The 23,368-nt window shown below is 40.5% G+C and overlaps 1 protein-coding gene and 1 non-coding gene across 3 annotated transcripts in view; one reads left to right on the top strand and one right to left on the bottom strand.

The window, feature by feature from the left end:
- Positions 1 to 19,165, bottom strand: part of LOC126093730 (glutathione S-transferase-like) — a 69,091-nt gene extending 49,926 nt beyond the window's left edge. The window contains exon 1 of one of the 2 annotated variants that reach the window (XM_049908742.1): positions 19,034 to 19,165. In XM_049908742.1, the coding sequence (XP_049764699.1) occupies positions 19,034 to 19,120 (87 nt within the window). In that variant the 5' untranslated portion in view covers positions 19,121 to 19,165. Of the gene's footprint in view, positions 1 to 7,450; positions 7,572 to 19,033 lie in introns of those variants that run through there. The other variant, XM_049908743.1, reaches the window with a different exon arrangement.
- Trnal-caa (transfer RNA leucine (anticodon CAA)) lies at positions 12,609 to 12,683 on the top strand. Its single transcript has one exon. It is a non-coding gene; the product is annotated as a tRNA-Leu (tRNA).
- Positions 19,166 to 23,368: the final 4,203 nt, after the last annotated feature.

The raw sequence follows: 23,368 nt of genomic DNA, 5'->3' as shown, positions 1-23,368 counted from the left end.
CGGCTGCAGATGTTTCCTTTTATTACATATTTTTAATCATTACTACCGACCCAACAAACCGGATGTGTGTAGACGCTTTGGGCAACCGACCAACCCCTCTCCCCCAACTTTAACCAACAAATTATGCCGAGTGTAGCGCTCCTGGACCAACGGCGCGACAAAAGTTCTTTTGTCATCGTAGTGCTGTAAACACTAAGTAACGTCCATTGGAACTTGTGTAGGCTGCAACAAAATTGGTCTATCGGTCAGTTGGCCGATAAAGTGGTGTGTGTGTGTGTGTGTGTGTGTGTGTGTGTGTGTGTGTGTGTGTGTAAAGGCGTGTAGCGGTAATATTTTGTAAGGGGTATTGCGCGGTGCAGTGACTGAAAATCAGAAAACGACATAAGGTAACTGAATATCATCACTTTACCATAAATTAAACGATTTAAACAGTACTCGCCACTTCCAGCATACAGCAGCGCCTAAAAGCTTGCGCGGACAACCCAATAACAATGCGAGCTCTGCACCCAAGACTTTGCAGCCGCTCATTTGTCGATGGGGCGCTCATGCGTGTGTTCTGGGAGCATCAAAATCCGTACAGTATTTCCTCAGAGTAGTCTTAACATACAGGCAGAAAAACGTGGCGGGACACTGTAATTCATCATAGTTCAACCAATTTGCACAAAATATTTATAAATGGAATAGACCAACTTCCTCGTGAATCCCTATACCTGTTAATTAAAACCTTGTCAAAATTCCTGGTATTAGCCTTCATATACAGAATGCCTCAAACCTTTGGGGTCAAACTGAAGCAGATGACAGAGTCCACAACCGATTATACTTTTACTGAGACAGGGAGCCAATGGTCGGAAATGTGTATTTATTGTGTTATGGAAAAACACAGCGTACAGAGCATCACAACAATGTGGCTCAAAATAAGGTAACGACTGGCAGTCTCAGTATATGCATGGCAACTGTGCATAAAGTTCTTCCGCACTCCCTCAAAGATCCCTGAGGTCTGCTGTACCAGGACACAGGCAGCTTCGACACTAGCAAGCAGGTCTTCATCCGTTTCTACGGGGGTTCAATACACCAACGTCTTGATGTAACCCCAGACGAAAGTCCTGGAATTTGAAATCTGGTGATCGCGCTATGGGACAGGACCTCCCGCTCCAATTCAACAATGGAGGTACGCGTTGTTCAGGTGCTCGAGGGCATTAAAATCGAAGTGGGCTGGTGCACCAACCAGTTTCATTAACTAAACTTACACACTACTTAACCTAAATTATCCTAAGAACAAACACACACACCCATACCCGAGGGAGGACTCGAACCTCTGCTGGGACCAGCCGCACAGTCTATGACTGCAGCACCTTAGACCGCTCAGGTCCAAGAATTGTGGCAGAACACCTCGCAGGAACACTGGGTAACGTGGACCAGTCAGAGGCAGCAAATATAAGATCAGTCTTATCAGGTGATCTCGGACAATGCCCACCCACACGTTGAAAGAGAATCGATGCTGGTGGTCACTGACGTGGATGGTGTGGGAACTGTCCTCACTCCAGACATGGATGTTGAAAACATCCATCATGGGTGAATGAGGTCTTACTGGTGAGGAATAAAAACTGTATGAAGTTCAGCACAACAGCACTGCAGTGGATAATCCATAGGCAGACGTTAGTGCGGGGTCCAAAATCCACTGACCCCAGTGCTTGCACACATTCATTATGACAGGGGTGTAATACCTGTTCCACCAGTACTCTGCATACTGTATCCTTTGAACTGCATGTTTCATGGGCTAGTTGGTGGGTGCTTATTACCAAGGTGATCAGCCACACAATCCAACACCATATCCTCAAAGTCTGGTGTTCTGACATGTCTTTGACAGGCATTGGTGTGAAGTAACCCAATCTCTATTAAGTTGGTAAATAAACATTTTCCAATTAGGATGACACCTGTTGGGAAAGCGTTCTCTGCTTACGGGCTCTACATCCTGCCGCACCGTATATTACATGTGTGCCTGCCAACACTCGTGACAAGTAACGTTCCATCTTTGACCTACGCGTCATGCACAGCACACAGTAACACACCTCACCACGGACACAGCACACGCTGTTTGGTGCGATGGACAACTGCCAAAAGGGATAGTGGTGTGCACGTGGCACAAGTTAATGTGCCTGTGCGAAGCATGCAGTTGTCACATGACATGTGCTATGAGATAAGTTGTATATAGTATGTCTGTTTGGTCATCATCTTGGGTATATGCTGTTTATTACCCCCTGCTTGTTCCAGTGTATAACACATTCGGGATCCTTGCGAGAGACAGGCAGAACTGCATGCGCTGTTGCAGTACATGCACCGAGACTGGCGGTCGTCGCTTTGAACACTTACTATGGGCTATGTTGTTATGTGGTGTATGCTGTGTATGTCCACAACACAATAAACATCCATTTGCGACCATTGTTTCCATATCTAAATATAATCGGTTGTGGACCCATTATCACCTGTTTCAATTTGACCCAAAGGTTTGGGACACCATTTATAGGCAGAATAAGGCGTCTGGGGACTTCAATACAAGGAAAATGTATGTATATGTACAAATTCTTTCGCATGGCTCAATGTCCTTGTGTGTTTCAACTGGAAGTCACTTCGGCATATTGTGACTTCCTAGCCAGTTGCAACGGGAAAAGGCCATTCACTGTTTAAATATTATTAAGAGGTGATTACTAGGTTAAGAAAGAAAAACAAAACAATTGGAGACTCACTCGGGGGTTGGATTCCACTAAATTTTCATTACCTAGCATGCCACTTTACCACTAGACCTCCAAGCTCGACTTCAACTCTACTCTTGGAAATACACTTACAAATTAAACGGAATCTGCTGGCTATGTCCACATAATAAAGAGGTGAATGATACATTAACGGACTGTGAAAAATCCGTATCCAGCCAGGATTCGATCCCGCGACCTTTCGGTTGTGAGACACGCATTTTACCTTTTTTTGTTGATCGTTGCGGACGTCACATGACATCCGTTCAAATTTGTTTGTTGATCCTTCCACTCAGATTTTTTATTACAGAGGCTAACCAGCTCTCTGACCGAACACGCTGAGCTATCCGGCTGACCAAACCATCAGGCCTGGCTCGGATTCTGCTAAAGTTCTGTCGTTTGGAGTTGCGGCGTCTTCACAGCTAGATGGCAATGTCACCATTTCCACTGCGGAGGCGGACCTCAATTCATCATAGTGCAGCCAATTTCCACGAAATATTTACAAAAACTTTCTACACGACCTTCCTCGTGACTCAGTCTATTTATTATTTAAAGAAATAAGAAGAGATTGAAAAACAGAAACCACGAGACGATTTTGAAAAAACCCACATTTCGAGCACCCATCACGAATTCCAAAATGACGAAACGAACTTTTTAGACAATGGCAGTACCCAAACAAGCTGTAACTCTGAAACAGTTTTATATTATAGAAACCAATATGTACTTCGTTCGGTCCAACAGAAAAAAGTATTAAGTCACAACATCTGTGTTACGCCCTGGCCACATATGTAGACCTATTTGTTCATTGGAGAAGCGAAGTCTCCTCGTCTTAAAGGATTTTTGTTTCCTTTCAAATGAAACTAAAATGTATTTAATTACACGGTATTTTTTATGGTCTGCAAAATTATTGTGTGTTAAGCAGCTTCTAGTGTTACGCGATTTGGGTCTAGTGCAGCAGGGGATACAACCCGTCGGCTTTGAACAATGACGTCATTCCTTAGTCATAGATAGTAATGTCTTCACTTCGAGGCATAGATAATAAAGCAGTTCTGTGTTCTAATAAGCGCTATCATTAAAATAATTGAATGTGAATCTAAAAGCGATCGCTTGATATTAGATACAGATGCTTCAGTAGCTGATAAATGTTTTTTGGCTTTTTTTAAAAAAAAAATCTCACGAGATAGAATAAACTGATCCTATTTTATTAAGCAATCAATAAAAAAAACTAAACTAAAACATAACAGCAAAAGACAAGTGAAAGACAAAGGTTAAATAAACAATCAAAACATATAAAATGTAACGTATGTGTATTTCCACCTATTCGTAAGTAGGATCAGTTTATTCTATCTCGTGAGATTTTTTAAAAAAAAGCCAAAAAACACTTATCAGCTACTGAAGCATCTGTATCTTCTAATGGGTGCGGGAGTTCCGACTCCTGGGGAGGTGAGTGGGAGCTGGCGATGTTTTTTCGTTTTCCAGCTCTAGTATCAGCATGACATTTTCGAATGTGTACTTCCGAAACCCCCATCACAACATCCTTCACTTTGCCTTTACACTGACGACAACTATAATTTGTATCCCGTACTTCACTTCGCCTTCACACTGACATTATATATTATGTCAATTCGCGAGCAAGATAAAATGTTGCGTATAGCTATATAGCTCAAGTAACGAATGGGATACTATTAGCGTCCAAGGCAGAGTAGCTGATAAGTATTTTTTGGCTTAAAAAAAAAAAAAATCTCACGAGATAGAATAAAGTGATCCTACTTTATTAAGCAATCAGTAAAAAAACGAAACTGAAAGTGTTTTTTGGCTTAAAAAAAAAATCTCGCGAGATAGAATAAAGTGATCCTACTTTATTAAGCAATCAATAAAAAAACTAAACTAAAACATAACAGCTTTTGCTGTTATGTTTCAGTTTCGTTTTTTTTACTGATTGCTTAATAAAGCAGGATCACTTTATTCTATCTCGTGAGATTTTTTTTTAAAGCCAAAAAATACTTATCAGCTACTGAAGGGAGCTACAACACTAAGAAGAATCGCTTCTCAGCTTTTGACAAGATATTGCTTAATAAAGTAGGATCAGTTTATTCTATCTCGTGAGATTTTTTTTAAGCCAAAAAACACTATTGCTTAATAAAGTAGGATCTGTTTATTCTATCTCGTGAGATTATTTTTTAAAAGCCAAAAAACACTTATTAGCTACTGAAGGGTGCTACAACAGTAAGAAGAATCGCTTCTCGGCTTTTGACAAGATCAATGATTGTCTCTCTCGCATTCCTTTGTTTCTCAACATTCTCCTCCGCTCTTTCATCTTTCTAATACATGGTCTCTGGCGACTTGTGACGTCATTGTTCAAAGCCGACGGGTTGTATCCCCTGATGCACTAGACCCCGCGATTTCATGTTAAAACTTTGTTCACTATACCTAGATATTTGCATACATAATCACAAATCGGTGATCAGAATTAGACTCATTTCTTCTATGAAACAGTATAATGTCTGAGATCAGGAGTTCAGAAGGTCTTTTTTTGATCTGTTCCATTCTATCCTTTATTTTTCTGTCCAGAATGTGCCCACTGGGACTGTGCCCATTTCTAAAATTTTAGCTGGCGGAAGGTACCTCCTCAATCATACAACCCCCCGAGCTGCAAAAATTACAAGTTTCAGTTTCTAAAAACTTGTGATAGAATTTACACCGAAAAACAATTTTTTAACAAAATTCTGTTCCGCAATTCATGTTTTTAAAATACAATTTCTTACAATAATAACAAAAAACTACAAGATTTAATATAAACAATATTACCTGAAGCAAATCTTACACACACACACACACACACACACACACAGTCCCTAGCCCCAAGAACCTGCCCATCCAATCACGTTGGTCACCCATTGTCGTGCTCACTGGTGACGGCGCAGAGGCAAATTATAGTTACATTGCATACATGTGTAATATTTAAAATCTCCGGCACAGACTTGTTCCAGTGAGTCCAATAAAAATTCCCTGGGAGATGCCGGAACGCCGTTCCGACCGAAATTAAAGTGGGGTGATCTATTACTACTCATATATCCACTTATATGCATGTTAACATGCACAGAGATTAAACTGCTCGACAAGAATGAACTCGGTCCTCCCACGAGCGCAGCCATCGTTGGTTTGAAGCACGCATGTTTACCTTTACTACGCACTGCGTCGCATTTAGCCACAGGCAACTAGCCAAGAGCGGCCAACAACTTGTGGCAGAGCCACAACAGACTGACAAATTACTGAAAAATTCAGTCATTTAGGAACACATACGAGAAAATAAACGCACACCTGGTAATTATCAGGCCCGTGCAACGCAGGAATGTGCCCTTATTACGCATGATGTGAAAATCTATTTATCGATTACTCACGGTTCACTAACGTCGGACAACAATTGTTGGACATATACCTTTACTTCATACTGTGAGCAAGATAATTGACTTCCAGTAAAATAATCAATGCTCTGTAAACAGGCAACTACTTAACACTGAAACAGAAAAAAAGACAGTAAAAATTCGACGACATTAGAACGTAAAGTAAAATGAAGTTCTCAGGTTACTGGTGAGCATATTGGATACGAACTTCCACTGAAAAAAATGAGGCGTTATAGATATTACATATTTTTATTTATTCAGCAACTTCGTCCTGAGTGTTTGCTCTTTTGGGGATCACAATTTCAGAAGTTAGTTACCATACCACAGACCCTACTTCCAATCATTAACATCATAAGAAATAATATTCGGTGGCAATTCTTCACTGCAACATACTGTATTCTTAGCACACTGTGCCGTATTATGTGCGACGTACATTCCCAAGCACTTTGCTAATTTACGGGTTTAAGGGGAGCGAGAGGGATCATCATCATCGTCCTCCAGAGATGTCAATCAGTACACAATTCTCATACAATTCAGATCTTTAGAATACCTATAAAATTTAGTTCTTCTGGTGTGACAAGTCTGGATGTAATTTTGAGTACATTTTTGCTCAGACTGGAGAATATTTTGTAACTTCCTTTTTCTTAGTTAAAGGGTTGAAACTTAATTTCATCACATTAAACACACGAAAGACAGCAATAACAATTATCATATATGATACTGGTTAAAGTTGTGCGAAGAATTCCTTTTTTTAGTTCATTTTAAATTTAATTTCGAAGTAAAGATATTTTGAAATAATTAAAACAAACGAAACACTCATGACGCGCACCCACAGCTTTCAACTGTGTGGACCGAATTTCCAAACTGTATTTTGCGCATTGCTCGTCTAGAATTGCTAGGAAGGTATGGCGGAGTAGGCTGCCGTGAAATTTCCTAAACGCGCTTCAAAGAAAATATTAATTCTAAGTTAATTCTAAGTTTCGCGACAGTTTGCAATCCGCTATATAGCGAGTCATCCATCGAGATAATTCTGTTTATTCTCCAACTCTGATCACTAAGTTTGCTCGTTATCGACGCGTATGCGTCAGCTAGCTTATCCACTGAGAAACACACTAAAGGCAGAGGAGTTTCGCTTTTGAATTTCATTGTTCGAAAAAATGAGGGATGAACGACGAAGAACGGTCGAACTTTTGTTCATTGGCATGCAACATTTTGACATTTTTATAATGGATTTGCTTGTTACACGTATGAACGCTGCAACAACATTTTGGCTCAGGGAGGAAAGAATTAAATACAGACCTGACAGCACGCTGTATTCCTGGGAAGGTATGTGCTTTATAGAAACAAAGTTAGAAGCCACTGAAACACCGCTTCTGCTGCAACTATGTGTTTACTGACCGCGTTGGTATTCAAGGTTCGCTGTCCACTTCCGGCACAGGTAGCGTATACTGGGTTGTTATTGGCTGTTCGCTATCCAATGAAATTTGAACACGCAAGCACCATAAGGTGTGTAGTGTGACGTGGCCAATCGTAGCCCTTACGTATCGTTGTTCCTCTGGGACATTGGGAGCTTAGCGCGCCTTTTCCATCAGAAGGCACTGTCTTGCTGTTTTGTTCAAAAATGTCCAGCCGCTACCATTCGCTCGTCTTTATGCGAGAGAGGATAGTCGTTGTTCAGGTTTCGTGTGCAACAGCGGTACTCAATCGAGTGGTACCAAAAGATATGGACTGTTTGCTTATGTTGACAAAATTCAGTTTGGAAGTTTTCTGTCGAATGGTAGAGCAGCGGAAATTAGTGTACAAATCAGTATCGTAATTGTTACTCAGTAGCATCCGTTGGCGGGCTTTGCTATTACCTGACCATTTATCAAGCTAATCGGGAACTTTCATAACGTGGTAGCTTAATCTGGAAAAGCAATACAACAATGGGAAACTTCAATGTGAAACTGAAACTAAGTTTAATTGTTAGCATGAGCATTGTTGGTGTAGCCTTTGTGAAGGAGTGCGATGCTTACGAACTCAAGGGACAAAGTAGATGCTTTGAAATGTTCTTCTTTCATCGCAACGTTTTCATTTAAAGGACATCATTTTCGGCGTTGACTGTAGAAATTATTTATTTCACAGCTGAAGTTTCGGCCTTTGGCCATTTTCAAGTGGTACGGCAAAAGATTTTGCTCCAGCAGATGTCAGACTTACTTAAAAATACTCCAACACGTATATATGTCATTGCCAAAAATGGGCCTTATACATGTCGGAGGATTTTAAAGTCTGACACGTGTTGAGGCAAAATCTTTTGCAGTACCACTTGAAAATGGGCCAAAGGCTGAAACTGCGATAGTGAAATAAATTATTTCTGCAGTCGCTGGTAAATAAAATATCCTTTAAAAAATTCTACATGGGTGAAACCCGATCATCAGAAGTTAATCACGTTTCATTAAACTGAAGAACTTGAAAAGCTGTGTCCTTCATCTGGATTAGCGTCGAGGAGCGTGCTCGTTATGAAACAATCCTTTGACCATACTAGACGAGCGAGTGAAATACTCATTCTTTTTTCTGAATTCTTATTATAACTGATCGTTGAGTTTCGCCATTGTGCACTACGATGTTGCCGTCACAGTGAGAACACGCTTGGGTGTGCTCCAGGTTATATTTATTACTCGTGGGTCGCCTAACCATGGACAGCTTTAACATAACCCTCTCCTGTAGCAAGGAATCGGAGTGTTACAGTGAGCCTGTCTTCTGAAGATGTAGCAGTTCTTAAGTGAATATTGTGCTTTGTGATATGAGGATACACTTCACTGAGCACATACAGGAATGTATGCTCACCCATTCTTAAGTAATTGATGTACCACTTGACGTCTACCACTGTAAGCTCACGTAAGAAGTTTTGTTGAATGCTTTTATCGTGTCGTCGTAAAACCCACGGCTTCACCCAGATTAGATTAGTTTTTCGTTCCATAGATCCGTGCTGAGGAGATCCTCGTGGATGTGGAACATGTCAATTTTTTAAGCTGAAATAACAATACTAATGGTATGAATAAATACAATACATCATTTGTTTCTATTAAAAATTTCGTCAGTGGAGTAGGAGTTGGCCACTAGTAAGTCTTTCAGGCTCCTTTTAAACTGATCTTTATTTGTAACTAAATTTTTTATGTTTGCTGGCAAATTATTGAAGATGAGTGTTCCTGAGTAGTGGACCTCTTTTTGAACTAAAGTAAGTGCTTTTAAGTCCTTGTGTAGATCATTTTTGTTCCTGGTATTGTATGTATGAACTGAGTTGTTTGTTGGAAAAAGAGATATATTATTTACGACAAATTTCATTAAGGAGTAAATATACTGAGAGGCAGTAGTTAGTATACCCAGTTCTTTGAAGAGGTTTCTACAGGACGTCCGTGAATTTGCTGCACAAATAATACGTATTACACGCTTTTGGACTCTGAAAACTTTTGTTTGACTTGAAGATTTACCCCAAAATATGATACCATATGACATTATGGAATGAAAGTATGCAAGCTTTTTCATTTTTATGTTGCCTATGTCTGCTAACACTCGAATTGCAAACAGATTTGTTAAGGCGTTTCTGCAGTTCTGGGATGCGCTCCTCCCAACTGAATTTAGTATCAAGTTGTAATCCCAGGACTTCTAAGACTGTCAACCTCGTATGTATGGTTCCATTTTTTCTCCCACTTCTTTTCCGCATTTGCACACAATATAAATTGGGGTACGTACAACTGCTGCGGTTAATACCAAGTTGTTGTCAGCCATCTTTAACTGTGACGAAAAATTTGATGACAGTGTAATACCCCTTCTAGCGCTACGTCAAAGATCTTTGTAAAATATATTTGACGGAATATTTGATCACATCTTTGATCAAATCTTTGACAAAGAAATTTGATAGTGTAATACCGGCCAAGGCCAGTATTACAATATCAAATTTCTTTGTCAAATATCTTTGCCCAAAATCTTTGTCAAAGATATTTGATGGTGTAATAGGAACTTTGTCAAATGTCATCCAATATTTGATCACATCTAGGGCCTCGCTGTAGATTTGATCAAAGAAATCGCTTGTCTTCTGTTCACTGCAATGTGACATGTTATCACATGGAGCGCTAGCATCGCTGCAGCGTTCTGTCGTCTGTAGTGTTTTTATAAACATTGCCGGTAAATAAAATTGGTGTGTGCCGACAACTACAAAATTAATAGAGATGTATGAAGCTGATGGGGCGCTTTACAACGTGAGGCACCCTGAATACAAAAATAAAATATTAAAATAAGAAGATTGGAGACGAGACCTGACCTGACCTGACCTAATCTAACCTAACGCATCTAACCTAGCGCATCTCTTCAAATAATAAAAAAAATCGAAAAAAAGGTAACAAGTGAGCTAAAACTACTTATTCAGTTTGAGTTACCAAGAAAAGTTGCGAGTAAATGCCGTTCGGTAAAACAAACAAAATAAACAGTATATCCTTCCAGCAACGCACACTGCAGAAGGGAGACTACGCAAACATTTTCAGCTCTCTTTGTAGAAGTGCCCTTTTCAGCTATTATAACAATTCGCACGAAAGGGAGGTTTCTGCTGCGTAAGTTTCGAGACTGCTGATTGATTTACTGCTCTGTTACAGTATGAGGGCAATAGCAGCGCCGCTGACAAACTCTAGTTCAGAGATTAGCAACTGATTCTGATGTGAGAATGAGTACTGGCGCAACGCCACCTAGGTGGCGGTGACTGGCGCCAGCTCAGGCTCTTGCTCGCGAGTGGAGCAGTAGGGAAGTGGGGGAAATGCGCGCGCACCATATGGTCAAGACAATGTAGCAGAAACGCCAGCTACGAACCAGGGGGCGATCAGATTTGACAGCGGTGCTACCAAATGGCTCAAATGGCCCTGACCACTATGAGACTTAACAGCTAAGGTCATCAGTCCCCTAGAACTTAGAACTACTTAAACCTAACTAACCTAAAGACATCATACACATGCATGCCCGAGGCAGGATTCGAACCTGCGACCGTAGCAGTCGCGCGGTTCTGGACTGAAGCGCCTAGAACCGCTCGGCCACCACGGCCGGCGCGGTGCTACCTAATAGCAGCAATGGCGAGCCGGCATTGTGCAAGCACCGAAAATTTGTTCTAATTTCAATCTGCAGCGCGAGGAATGTTGTCCTTTTACACAAAAAATTCGCAAATTGTTTAGGGTATCAGGACTATTATATTCTCAGGAAGTTCAATTTACAAATACATTATACAGGGTGACGAAAAAATGTCGCTCGGGGCAATCGGCATGCGATTCCTCATCCCAATTCAGGACCGTATTCAAAGCGATCACCTTGCATTAGCGAACACTTTACCACTCGCTGGGTCATACGTACGTATGTTACGTAGCACTTACGTATGTTACATAGTAACGCGCCTCTATCTACCATTGCCGAAGCGGCATGCACGCGAGCTTTTTAGGTCGTGTGGATCACTATAAACATGTTCGTTTATGTGTCCTCAGAAATAAAGATCTAATGCATTAAGCTCCTCCGGGTAACGTGGAGACCAGAACAAAATGGTTCAAATGGCTCTGAGCACTATGGGACTTAACTTCTGAGGTCATCAGTCCCCTAGACTTAGAACTACTTAAACCTAACTAACCTAAGGACAGCACACACATCCATGTCCGAGGCAGGATTCGTACCTGCGACCGTAGCACCAGCGCGGTTCCGGAGTGAAGCGCCTAGAAACGCTCTGCTACAAAGGCCATCTCATCCGTACATATCACGTTATTTATAAAATGTTCGTTATCTTGCACTATGTTCAAAAGGCATTCACAAAATGTTACTCTTCGAATGCGGTATTTTGGCTGTTGGTATTAACATGTAATAATATAAATGCAACTCTTCATCGTGCAATACTTCCACAACCAATCTTTGAGCTATCTGGAAATGCCTTGCAATATCAAGGGTTCTTCGCAGAAGTGACTGGTGAACGGTTTCATGAATCGCGTCCTCTGTGGAGTATGTCTAGTCCTTAGACGATTTCTGTCCGTTACTTCTGGACAAAGGTTGCCGGTTTCCCGAAGTTGTTGCTCCAGGCGACGAGAACCATTCTTATCGGGATGGCGCTTTTGAAAGTACCGTTAAGTAAACGCACGAGCAACTGCAGCAGCTTGGTTATTGGATGCAACCAGCACCGATAAGTCGATATAGTTATCAGAATGAGATTTTCATTCTGCAGCGGAGTGTGCGCTGAAATGAAACTTCCAGGACGTTTCACATCAGCGCACACTCCGCTGCAGAGTGAAAATCTCATTCTGGAAACATCCCCCAGGCTGTGGCTAAGCCATGTCTCTGCAATATCCTTTCTTTCAGGAGTGCTAGTTCTGCAAGGTTCTCAGGAGAGCTTTTGTAAAGGTTGGAAAGTAGGAGACGAGGTACTGGCAGAAGTACAGCTGTGAGGACGGGGCGTCAGTCGTGCTTGGGTAGCTCAGTTGGTAGAGCACTTGCCCGCAAAAGGCAAAGGTCCCGAGTTCGAGTCTCGGTCCGGCACACAGTTTTAATTTGCCAGGACGTTTCATATCAGCGCACACTCAGCTGCAGAGTGAAAATCTCATTCTGTAAACATCCCCCAGGCTGTGGCTAAGCCATGTCTCTGCAATATCCTTTCTTTCAGGAGTGCTAGTTCTGTAAGGTTCGCAGGAGAGCTTCTGTAAAGTTTGGAAAGTAGGAGACGAGGTACTGGCAGAAGTAAAGCTGTGAGGACTTGGGTAGCTTAGTCGGTAGAGCACTTGCCCGCGAAAGGCAAAGGTCCCGAGTTCGAGTCTCGGTCCGGCACACAGTTTTCATCTGCCAGGAAGTTTCGATATAGTTATCGTTTGTGCCGCTCTATATACACTTGACAGGGTCTATGATATGAGAACTAAGTCTCAACGACTGCCTTGAAGCCCGCACTCGGGGAGACTGGAAAGGAACGCAACGAACGGTCATCTACACCGGCAACTGCTTGCCGACTAACTTGCAACTCAGAAGTGAAAAACTGCAGTTGCCGTGTGCAAGAGTGAAGGAGAGGGAGTACTGTTTGTCGCACCCGAACCTCTTTTGGTTAGTCTGGGCATGTCGAGTACATATTCAAGCTCAAAGGAAGATGCGATCCTCTATTATTATTATTATTATTATTATTATTATTATTATTATTATTATTATTATTAATTATTATTATTATTATTACACAGGAATAAAAAAAATTCTGGATTCATCCGTAGACCCAAAAAAGTATAAACTGCAGGCCGTTTGTAGCCGCCAAGGAACTGTAACAGGCAGATTCGAAATTCGTATTTTTTTATAGAACGAACAAACTATGCTACAGTGATATAGGGCAGCTGACTTCTTCCCGCCATAACATATCGTTACTTTTCTTTTGAAAACCAAATATCCTGAGATTAATATACATAGAATTGTGGTGATAGTTGTTTGTGCTCGTTAAATTATTTGCATGTTAACACCACTGTATTTACACGTATCGGAGATTTGTAGCTTTTCACTGTTCGTTTCCACTCGACAATGAAGTTTTATGGAATAACAGAAGCTGAGTCATACAAAAGAATATTATTGGTATGATTTACAATTGTTTGTACATCGCTTCATTGATGTACCGATAATTTTATTTTAAGCAACAGATAAACAGCACACTACACATGTAATATGAAATTCTTTTCCCACTTCACTACCCCACTTTCTCTGTCAAATCTCTCCTGTAGTAGTCTGGGAGCTTGTAATTGTATAAAGTGGGAGGTTTTTCCGACTTTCCGGAGAAAGTTAATGTTCACAACCTGCTCTTTCATCTTTAAATGGAACTAATACAGAGCTGTGTGCGAGGACACGGCGCAACTCAAATCGCTTGGCAACGCGAGGACCGAGTCGCCCGCAACTGACTGGCAACGCGCTGTAAGCTATCAACTGGTTTGTCACTCAGCAGTCGCGCCGTCCGACTAGTCATGATGTTTCGGTCTACAGTTACGTTCTTTGCTTGATGTCACCGCCATCGGTTCACTTCTTCCGCCAGTCTTTATAGTTTTCTGCAAACTCAACAGCTGCTCGGTGCATAGCAGTGTTGTGAGGAATAAGACTAGAGTTGTGCTTTTGAACCACAGTCAACTATTCACCAGAAACCGATGAGGTTGAGACATGAAGATGAGATGTACATCATAACTGTAAACGTTTCTAAGCCCATCCAATAAAATTATAACACATTTCTGTACATATTTCAAGTGTTGTAAATAAATGTTGTATGTTTCCCAGTGATAGTGTTACCACACGTCCGTGATACTTCCGGATAGTGCTGGTTTTTAGTGCTGTCCGAGTAATGTCCGGGGTTGTAAAATGTTCAGGGTTTGAGAATTCTATGACCAGCAGGGATTTTTTTCTTTCTCTTTTTTTTTTTTTTTTGGAAATTTTAGCGCTATATGTTCGACATTGCGTTTTTAGACACGGTCGTGGCGGTGATTCGATGGGCTCCGCCACAAATTCTCAGTCAACCGGCAACACAACAAGGGCAATGTGTTCATTTTGTTTTCTCGTGCGGAGTGACTTGTCTACACGTTTTCCACCATTTTATATCTACTGGTTTTTGGTCTCATCGTTGGGCAATGGGCAAACGAAGTGCGCGTTTCATGTTAACCTGCAACAGGAATACAAATTTTTGAGTTTGTGCTTTGACAGTAATAATGAACGTGGTTTATTGTACACTGTGTACTGCAAAATAAATAAAGGGAAAGGTGATGCTTAAGACCACGTGAAAACAAAAAAAAGTGTTATTAATGTTACTCCTTCACCAAAGATTAAAGAATTTTTTAAATCCAAAGACGGGACTAACAGGAATCTGAAGTGTGCTGTATTTGCCTGGGGCGCCTGCTCTAGCTGAGAGCTTTTTTTCAATTATCGGGAACATCTGGTCTGCAGAAAGGGACAGACTTTCAATATCTATTGTTAAACATTTGCTAAATGTTAAAATTAATTCGGAACTTCCTTGTTATGAATTTTATGATGTAATTAAAACAAACAATTTCTGAAAAAAGTAATGACTACTGAAAAGTGCAACTGAATAAATATAATTTAATGTTTCAGTACACAGTTAAGCCTGTTAACTAAGTTCAAAAATATATCCTAGTTTGGACATTAAAACATGTGGTCAAAGGTTTCGGGTTGGAAAAAAAACAAAAAAAACCGAGAGAATAAGCAGTATCAACAGCGTGCCAACTGTGTATGCAACAAATAGATGATGACCAGCGGTTCGACAAAAAAGTAAAGAAAGAGTTTAGCGCCCCGTCGACGACGACGTCTTTAGCGACGGAATACAAGCTTGGATTAGGGAACGTATCTGCCGCGCCCCGAACTCTGCATTTGCCTTTAGCGACTGACGGAAAACATAAATCTGGATGGGCAGACCGCGATCTGAATCGTCGTTCTCCCGAATGCGAGTCCAGTGTACTAACCATTTTTTTAATCTGTTTTTTCGTCGTCATGTCGCTAGTGGTTCTTTGCTTATTTAGCACGACAGCTCTGTCGATGAGAACTTCACTCAGTTTTTTACTACAGAAGGTGGCCAGCCCCTGAGGGAACACGCTGAGCTACAGTGCCGGCACCACTGTACACCTTGCTCAGTGTGGTTCGACATGCAACGCCCGAATGTGATCTCGAAGTGGATTAAGTGAAAAAAAAACCAGCTTTTAAACTCAAGTGAAAATGTTTGGAAGTATCTACCACGTAAAAGCCAACGAGACTGAAGTTGCTACAATAGGAACACCTGCAAACGTAAACAAAAAATCAGAGATTCAGTTTTAAAAACCAGGAGGTAAGAATGATCGAGAACCGCGGCTCATTTTCAGTATAGTCCGAGACAAATGATTTGTCTGTCTATGACGTCACAAAGCGATATAACCGCTATAAGAACAGAAATGAAAACAGTAGAACCACCCAAAACGTTGATTCTATACCCGTATCTGTAGCGTATCTCAGGTAATCGGTACTAGGTTGGAATGTTTTCTGGATTTAATAACAAAGTATGACTATGCACCGAAAACAGTGCGCCACATTGTTTTGTGAAACACACGTTAAAATAGTAGACAGGCTTACTGCCTTTGTATTTCCTACGACGTACGTACATCGATTAAAAACGACTGATGAGAGAAGATCTTCCCAACCATTGGCCAAAAAAGGCTGAAATGGAGAGTTTGAATAACGAATGTCTTAGGTTTGGCGATAATAGCTAAAAATGGGGAGAAATAACTGAATAATCGAGCGTCTCCCGCCTAAATCGGGGGAACTTACACGTACGTCTATGCATTTGCAGGCCATCTGAATACATTAGTCACATACTGACACTATCCCACCATACAGCAGGGTTGATTTAAGGTCACTCCATGCCAGTTGTACAGGGTGTATGCAAAGTCCGTAAACACTTTTAATTATTTATTGCACAAGAACTAAGCGCTGTACAGACGTCATACATATTGCCATTTGAAGCGAAACTCAAAAAGTTGGTCCGCACCTGGACTCGCCATGTTTGCGACTAGCGCTGACTATCGGCAAATTACCTAACTACACCGTGGCGGTATACATCGAAAAAAACCTTCAGGGGTTCTCTTCAAAATGAGATACGTATGATATCTGTAAAGTGTTTGGTTCTTGTGCAATAAATAATCGAAAATGTTCCCGGACTTTATGTACACCGTGTATTTACGAATCTGGGGTCCAATTTGCTTTTTTAAATATAACTCCCTTTACTTCCATATAATATATGAACGTAACGCCTAATAACATTTTATTTCAGTAGTAGATGTTATCTATTTTGACTTTTGAATCATTATCTGAGCAACATAAAAAATATTATTCAAAGTGTGACGTTCATTAGCTTCGTTCACAAAGCAAGGAATTTAGATAAGTAAATAGTTAAATGTCATCCCACATTTGTACCTCTCTCGAATAAGAAATTTTTTATACAGAGACGTAAGAAAGTTCTCCAGGTCGTTTCAAGCTGGTCCTCTTGAGATTCAAGGTGGTTTTCGGGCAGTTACTCTTTACGCGTACAGAAATAATACGAGAAAACGCCGTATCATGGGACACTCACACAGAGGGATTCCAACACTCATACATACACATGAAGATCTATTTATTAGTAACCTTGATAAGACAAAACATATAGAAGAAGATATTTATACAGAAAACGGCCGTATTGCAAATATTCAGCACTGTATTTATGACGCACAGGATATTCACGAACATGCTGTGGAAGACGACACTTTTAGGGCACGTTATTTGTAGTCGAAAGAGTTTTAGGTCACGTTAATTGTAGCTGAATTAGCAGTCACAATTCCCAATACTTTATTCTGCCTAACTTTTATGAATGATAAGTATTTGCATTATAAAATTGAAACAAAATTTTACACTACTACTCACTTAAGACAGTGTATACACGGGCTCTGACCTGGACGTTCTTACTTTTGTTTTTCGGTTAAGTGGAAAGAGTTAACCCGTGTTCCAGGTTTTTATTACCGCTTAAATAACCAGAAAGCGGAACTGACTTTTCTCCGTCGCAGCAGGTACTGGCCGGCCGGTGTGGCCGTGCGGTTCTAAGCGCTTCAGTTCGGAACCGCGTGACCGCTACGGTCGCAGGTTCGAATCCTGCCTCGGGCATGGATGTGTGTGATGTCCTTCGATTAGTTAGGTTTAAGTAGTTCTAAGTTCTAGGGGACTGAAGACCTCAGTAGTTAAGTCCCATAGTGCTCAGAGCCAGCCAGCAGGTACTGTCTTTTATAGATTTCTCGATACTGATAATAAATTAAAACCTAACACTGCGACATTCTGCGGGAAACAATCACACTAGGTTAAACATTAAAGCTCGGATGAAAACTTTTGCGGAAATATGTTGACACGTATGGTAGAGGACGAACATCAAATGAATGGAAAAGCCGTGCTGTCTTTTACAGATTTCTCGATACTGATAATAAATTAAAACCTAACACTATGATATGCGGCGGGAAACGATAAGCACACTAGGTAAAACATTAATCACCCGTGAAAACTTTTGCAGAAATGTGTTTCAACATCTGGTAATGGATGAACAAATAGTGGAAAAGGCGTGAAGGAACGTAAAAATAGCACTAAGTGAGCTGCATCAGCACTAACTTTCATAAACAAGTCACCAAACTTGGCAGCTATTTTGTTTCGCTTAAGCCACCTAAGTCGTTTGACGCGATCATACATCAACAGTTTTTAGGTGCGCTTTCTTAACAATGATTAGCGAACCCTTTCTGTCGACAATATTGTGATACAATTTCAAATAATGGACGGCAGAACAGAGCGGAATACAACATGCAAATAAAATTCTTGTGCCTATTTGTTATGCGTGAAATATGATGAACTAAGTATCACAGGACAAAACATTTCAAAACACGCACTATTTAATGTAAAGACATATGACATGTAGTGCTTAAAATGCTGAACAGCCATGCATACATAATCCATAAAAGTAGTTTTCGATTCAAAACTGTTATCAGTTAATTTCCGCCCAATGTACTGGGCAGTTCAGCTGCGGGGCCCGTAACACGTGCTACATGGATAAGACGCCACCGCTATACCGCGCGATCATAATTATGATGATATTCCAGGAACACATTGTTAATTGCTTTATGTCATAAATTTCGTTTCCAGACGTCATTAATATTATAACGTGAAAGTGCATTATAAGTTTTCGAAGAACTTAAGGTTACTGGCATACACAATGAAATAGATTTGTAGTGGAAAGTGTAGAAAGACTGGATGCATATTATGGAAGTATATCCTCAACTGTCATTGTATGTACACAGGATGGTCATACAACATAGATTATTACGCAATACAGACCTTCGAATACAACAGCAACAGCACCAACGCAGCACGCCGCGAAGCTATGCACACACTGGACGAACGCTTCCAGAGAGGTCTACTCATTTATTTATTTGGCCTTGGGGTGCCCCTCCATACGCCACACCGCGGTAAACATGTCTAGAGCAATCTTCCGCCGGTAAATGCGCAGTTGATTTCAGAATGTCTAGAAGATGTATAAAATGTATATGAAACTGCGTTATGTATTGATGTCCGTAATCAAAAGCTAATCTGATGCGAGATTCTCAAAAATGATACATTAATGTACTTAAGCAACTGAAGTTTGACGTCATACTTGTTACTAAAAGAGAGAGAAGTGAACATGAAGAACAACATAATGTGCCCATTAAATTAAACGTGCACGAAATTTAATAGGCTATTCATTACGTCGTGAGAAGTTGAAAATGCTCATCAACATAATGTGTATTTGTTAAATATTTATTATAAACTGGAGATTTCAAATTTCGTGTCTCGTTTTTTTTTCTATGTAATATAATCTGTATTTGCAAACGTCTGCCAATAGTGAAATCTAACACTGGAAGGAAATGACAGATGCTGAAATCCGCGTTTTAATGGGCAGTGCACAGCACGACCGTGAACATCTGTACTAATTCACTCATTTGTCGAGGCGTAAGTCCGATTAACGCGTGTTGTTACAGCGATTTCTCGATGCAAGACGCCAAGGACGTAGCCAGAATTTTGTCAAAAAAAGGGGGGGGGGGGAAATCCGATTGTCAAAGAGCGCCTTAAAAAGTCTCGTGTTTTCCATTTTATGCTGAAAGCATATATATTTATTTACTAATTTTATGAACATAGATTGCTTTCAGTAGGCCTTCATACAAATAGAATATGGTCTATAAAATTAACCAGGAATAGCTTTTCTTAAAGACTTATATATTATGAACAGTGTACACTGAGGTGACAAATGTCATGGAATATCTTCTAATATCATGTCGGACTTCCTTTTGCTCGGTGTAGTGCAGCAACTCGGCGTTGTATGGACTCAATAAGTCGTTGGAAGTCCCCTGCAGAAATGTTTAGCCTGGCTGTCTATGTTGCCGTCCATAATTGAGAAAGTGTTGCCAGTGAAGGATGTTGTGTATGAACAGCCCTCTTGATTATATCCCATAAATGTTAGATAGAATTTATGTCGGACGATCTGACTGGCCAAATCATTCGCTCGAATTGTCCAGAATTTTGTTAAAATCAGTTGTGAGTAATTATGTCCCAGTGGCACGATGTCGTTGTTAGGGTTCAAATGGCTCTGAGCACTATCGGACTTAATTTCTGAGGTCATCAGTCCCCTAGAACTTAGAACGTCTTAAACCTAACTAACCTAAGGACATCACACACATCCATGTCCGAGGCAGGATTCGAACCTGCGACCGTAGTGGTCGCGCGGTTCCAGACTATAGCGCCTAGAACCGCTCGGCCACCCCGTCCGGCCGTTGTTAGGGAACATGACGCCTATGAATGACTACAAAAGGTCTCCAAATAGCCGAACATTACCATTTCCAGTAAATGATCGGTTCAGTTGGACCAGAGGACCCAGTCCATTCCATGTAAACACATCCCCCCACAATTACAGAGCCACCACCAGCTGACATGGCAATTGGGGACCGCGGCTTCGTGGGGTCTGTCCCATACTCGAACCCTACCATCAGCCCTTACCATCTGAAATCGGTGCTCATCTTACCAGGCCAGGGTTTTTCAGTCGTCTTGGATCCAACGGATGTGGTCACGAGCTCAGGAGAGGCGATGTCACGCTGTTAGCAAAAGTACTCGCGTCAGACGTCTGCTGCCATAGGCCATTAACACCAAATTTCGCCGCACTGTCATAACGGATACGTTAGTAGCACGTCCCACATTGATTTCTGCAGTTATTTCACACAGTGTTGCTTGTCTGTTAACACTGATAACTCTACGTAAACGCCGCTGTTCTCGGTCGTTAGGCGAAGGCCGTCGGTCACTGTGTTGTCCCTGGTGAGATGTGGTAGTTGTTGTTGTTGTGGTCTTCAGTCCTGAGACTGGTTTGATGCAGCTCTCCATACTACTCTATTCTGTGCAAGCTTCTTAATCTCCCAGTACCTACTGCAGCCTACATCCTTCTGAATCTGCTTAGCGTATTCATCTCTTGGTCTCCATCTACGATTTTTACCCTCCACGCTGGCCTCCAATACTAAATTGGTGATCCCTTGATGCCTCAGAACATGTCCTACCAACCGATCCCTTCTTATGGTCAAGTTGTGCCACAAACTCCTCTTCTCCCCAATTCTATTCAATACCTCCTCATTAGTTATGTGATCTTCTGCATTCTTCTGTAGCACCACATTTCAAAAGCTTCTATTCTCTTCTTGTCCAAACTATTTATCATCCATGTTTCACTTCCATACATGGCTACACTCCATACAAATACTTTCGGAAACGACTTCCTGACATTTAAATCTATACTCGATGTTAACAAATTTTTCTTCTTCAGAAACGCTTTTCTTGCCATTGCCAGTCTACATTTTATATCCTCTCTACTTCGACCATCATCAGCTATGTTGCTCCCTAAATAGCAAAACTCCTTTACTACTTTAAGTGTCTCATTTCCTAATCTAATTCCCTCAGCATCACTCGACTTAATTCGACAACATTCCATTATCCTCGTTTTGCTTTTGTTGATGTTCATCTTATACCCTCAGATTCAGATTCAGATTCAGATTCTTTATTAGTCATTCAGCATTATTACATGCAATAGACTTCGTCAGTTCACTTAACCTATTAATTTTATAAAATAAATTTTTACATATTTAAGTTGATATTGGGCATTTCTAAAAATTCTTCTAATGAATAGAATGGATTAGTTAACAAGAAGTTATGAACTTTGTCTTTAAATAATTTGTCAGGCTTGATTGACCCATTTTTAGACAATTTGTTATATATTTTAATTGCCATATACTTATGACTATTGTTAGTTTTAGCTAATCTATTTTGTGGCAACAGCAGAGAAGTACACGTTCTTGTATAGTAGCCATGCCTTTCATTTGCTACACTTAAATTAGGTAGTTCAGCAAGTATGTAGTTAACACTGTCAAGAATATATAAATTAATTACTGTTAAAATTCTATATTTAATGAACAATGGTTTACAATGTGTTCTATTATCTACCTTAGCCATTACTCTGATTGCTTTCTTTTGTATCACCATAATTTCATTTATTTTTCTGCTGTTTCCCCAGAGTATTAACCCATACCTTAAAACAGATTGAAAAAAGGCAAAGTACGCTGTCCTTACATACTCAAATGTCACACAACACATCAGTCTCTTCAACAAATATATAACTCTTGACAACCTAACCACTATGTGATCAACATGAGAGTTCCATGTTAGACTGTTGTCAAGTACAATACCTAAAAACTTTGCCTTTTGTTTTTCTATTTTTGTAGTCTTTGATAGACTGAACCACATATTCTGGGTCTTTTCCTCATTTAATAGCAGACCATTGGCATTAAACCATGATGTTGCATTTTCTTTTGCCAATTTCATATCACTTACAAGGTTATCAAGTACATGGTTTACAGATAGAAAAGTTGTGTCATCTGCATACATATATGTCTTTACATCTATATTTCCTGGTAAGTCATTTATGTGTACAAGGAAAAGAAGTGGTCCCAATTTAGATCCCTGTGGCACACCATGATGAACCTCGAGTATGTTTGACAGATGACTTCCTGAACTCACCACCTGATTCCTTTTATTGAGGTATGATTTGATGAGTTTTAAACTTTTATCACATATTCCATAGTCCTCAAGTTTAGAGAGGAGAAGTGAGTGGTCAACACAGTCAAAAGCTTTGCTCAGGTCACATAAGGTTACCTGTGCGTGTGCATGGTTCTCAAATGCTGCTAGAATGTCTCTGACTAAGAGCTCTATGGCATGTATAGCTGACCTTCCTTTTCTGTAACCAAACTGTGATGCACTTAACATACCATTTAGTTCTAGGTACTCATACATCTGCTAATATATTATGCCTTCAAAGACTTTTCCTAGTACTGGAATTAGTGAAATTGGTCTGTAGTTTGCAGGATCTGATTTGACACCCTTCTTAAAGACTGGAGTTACCTTGGATAGTTTGCGAGGATCAGGAAAAAACCCTTTTATGAGACACAGGTTTATAGAATATGTTAATGGTGCTGCAATGTAATGTATGATTTCTTTCAATAGATTGTTTGACATATTAAAAATATCTGTACTGTATGAATTTTTCATTTCTTTGACTATTTTAAAAACTTCATGTTGGCATACCTCTTTGAAGTGTTTCAATGATGA

This window comes from Schistocerca cancellata, chromosome 1 (genome assembly GCF_023864275.1).
Source record: "Schistocerca cancellata isolate TAMUIC-IGC-003103 chromosome 1, iqSchCanc2.1, whole genome shotgun sequence".
NCBI classification, from domain to species: domain Eukaryota; kingdom Metazoa; phylum Arthropoda; class Insecta; order Orthoptera; family Acrididae; genus Schistocerca; species Schistocerca cancellata.
The sequence above is the reverse complement of the archived record's forward strand: the minus strand, read 5'-3'. Positions and strand labels throughout refer to the sequence as shown.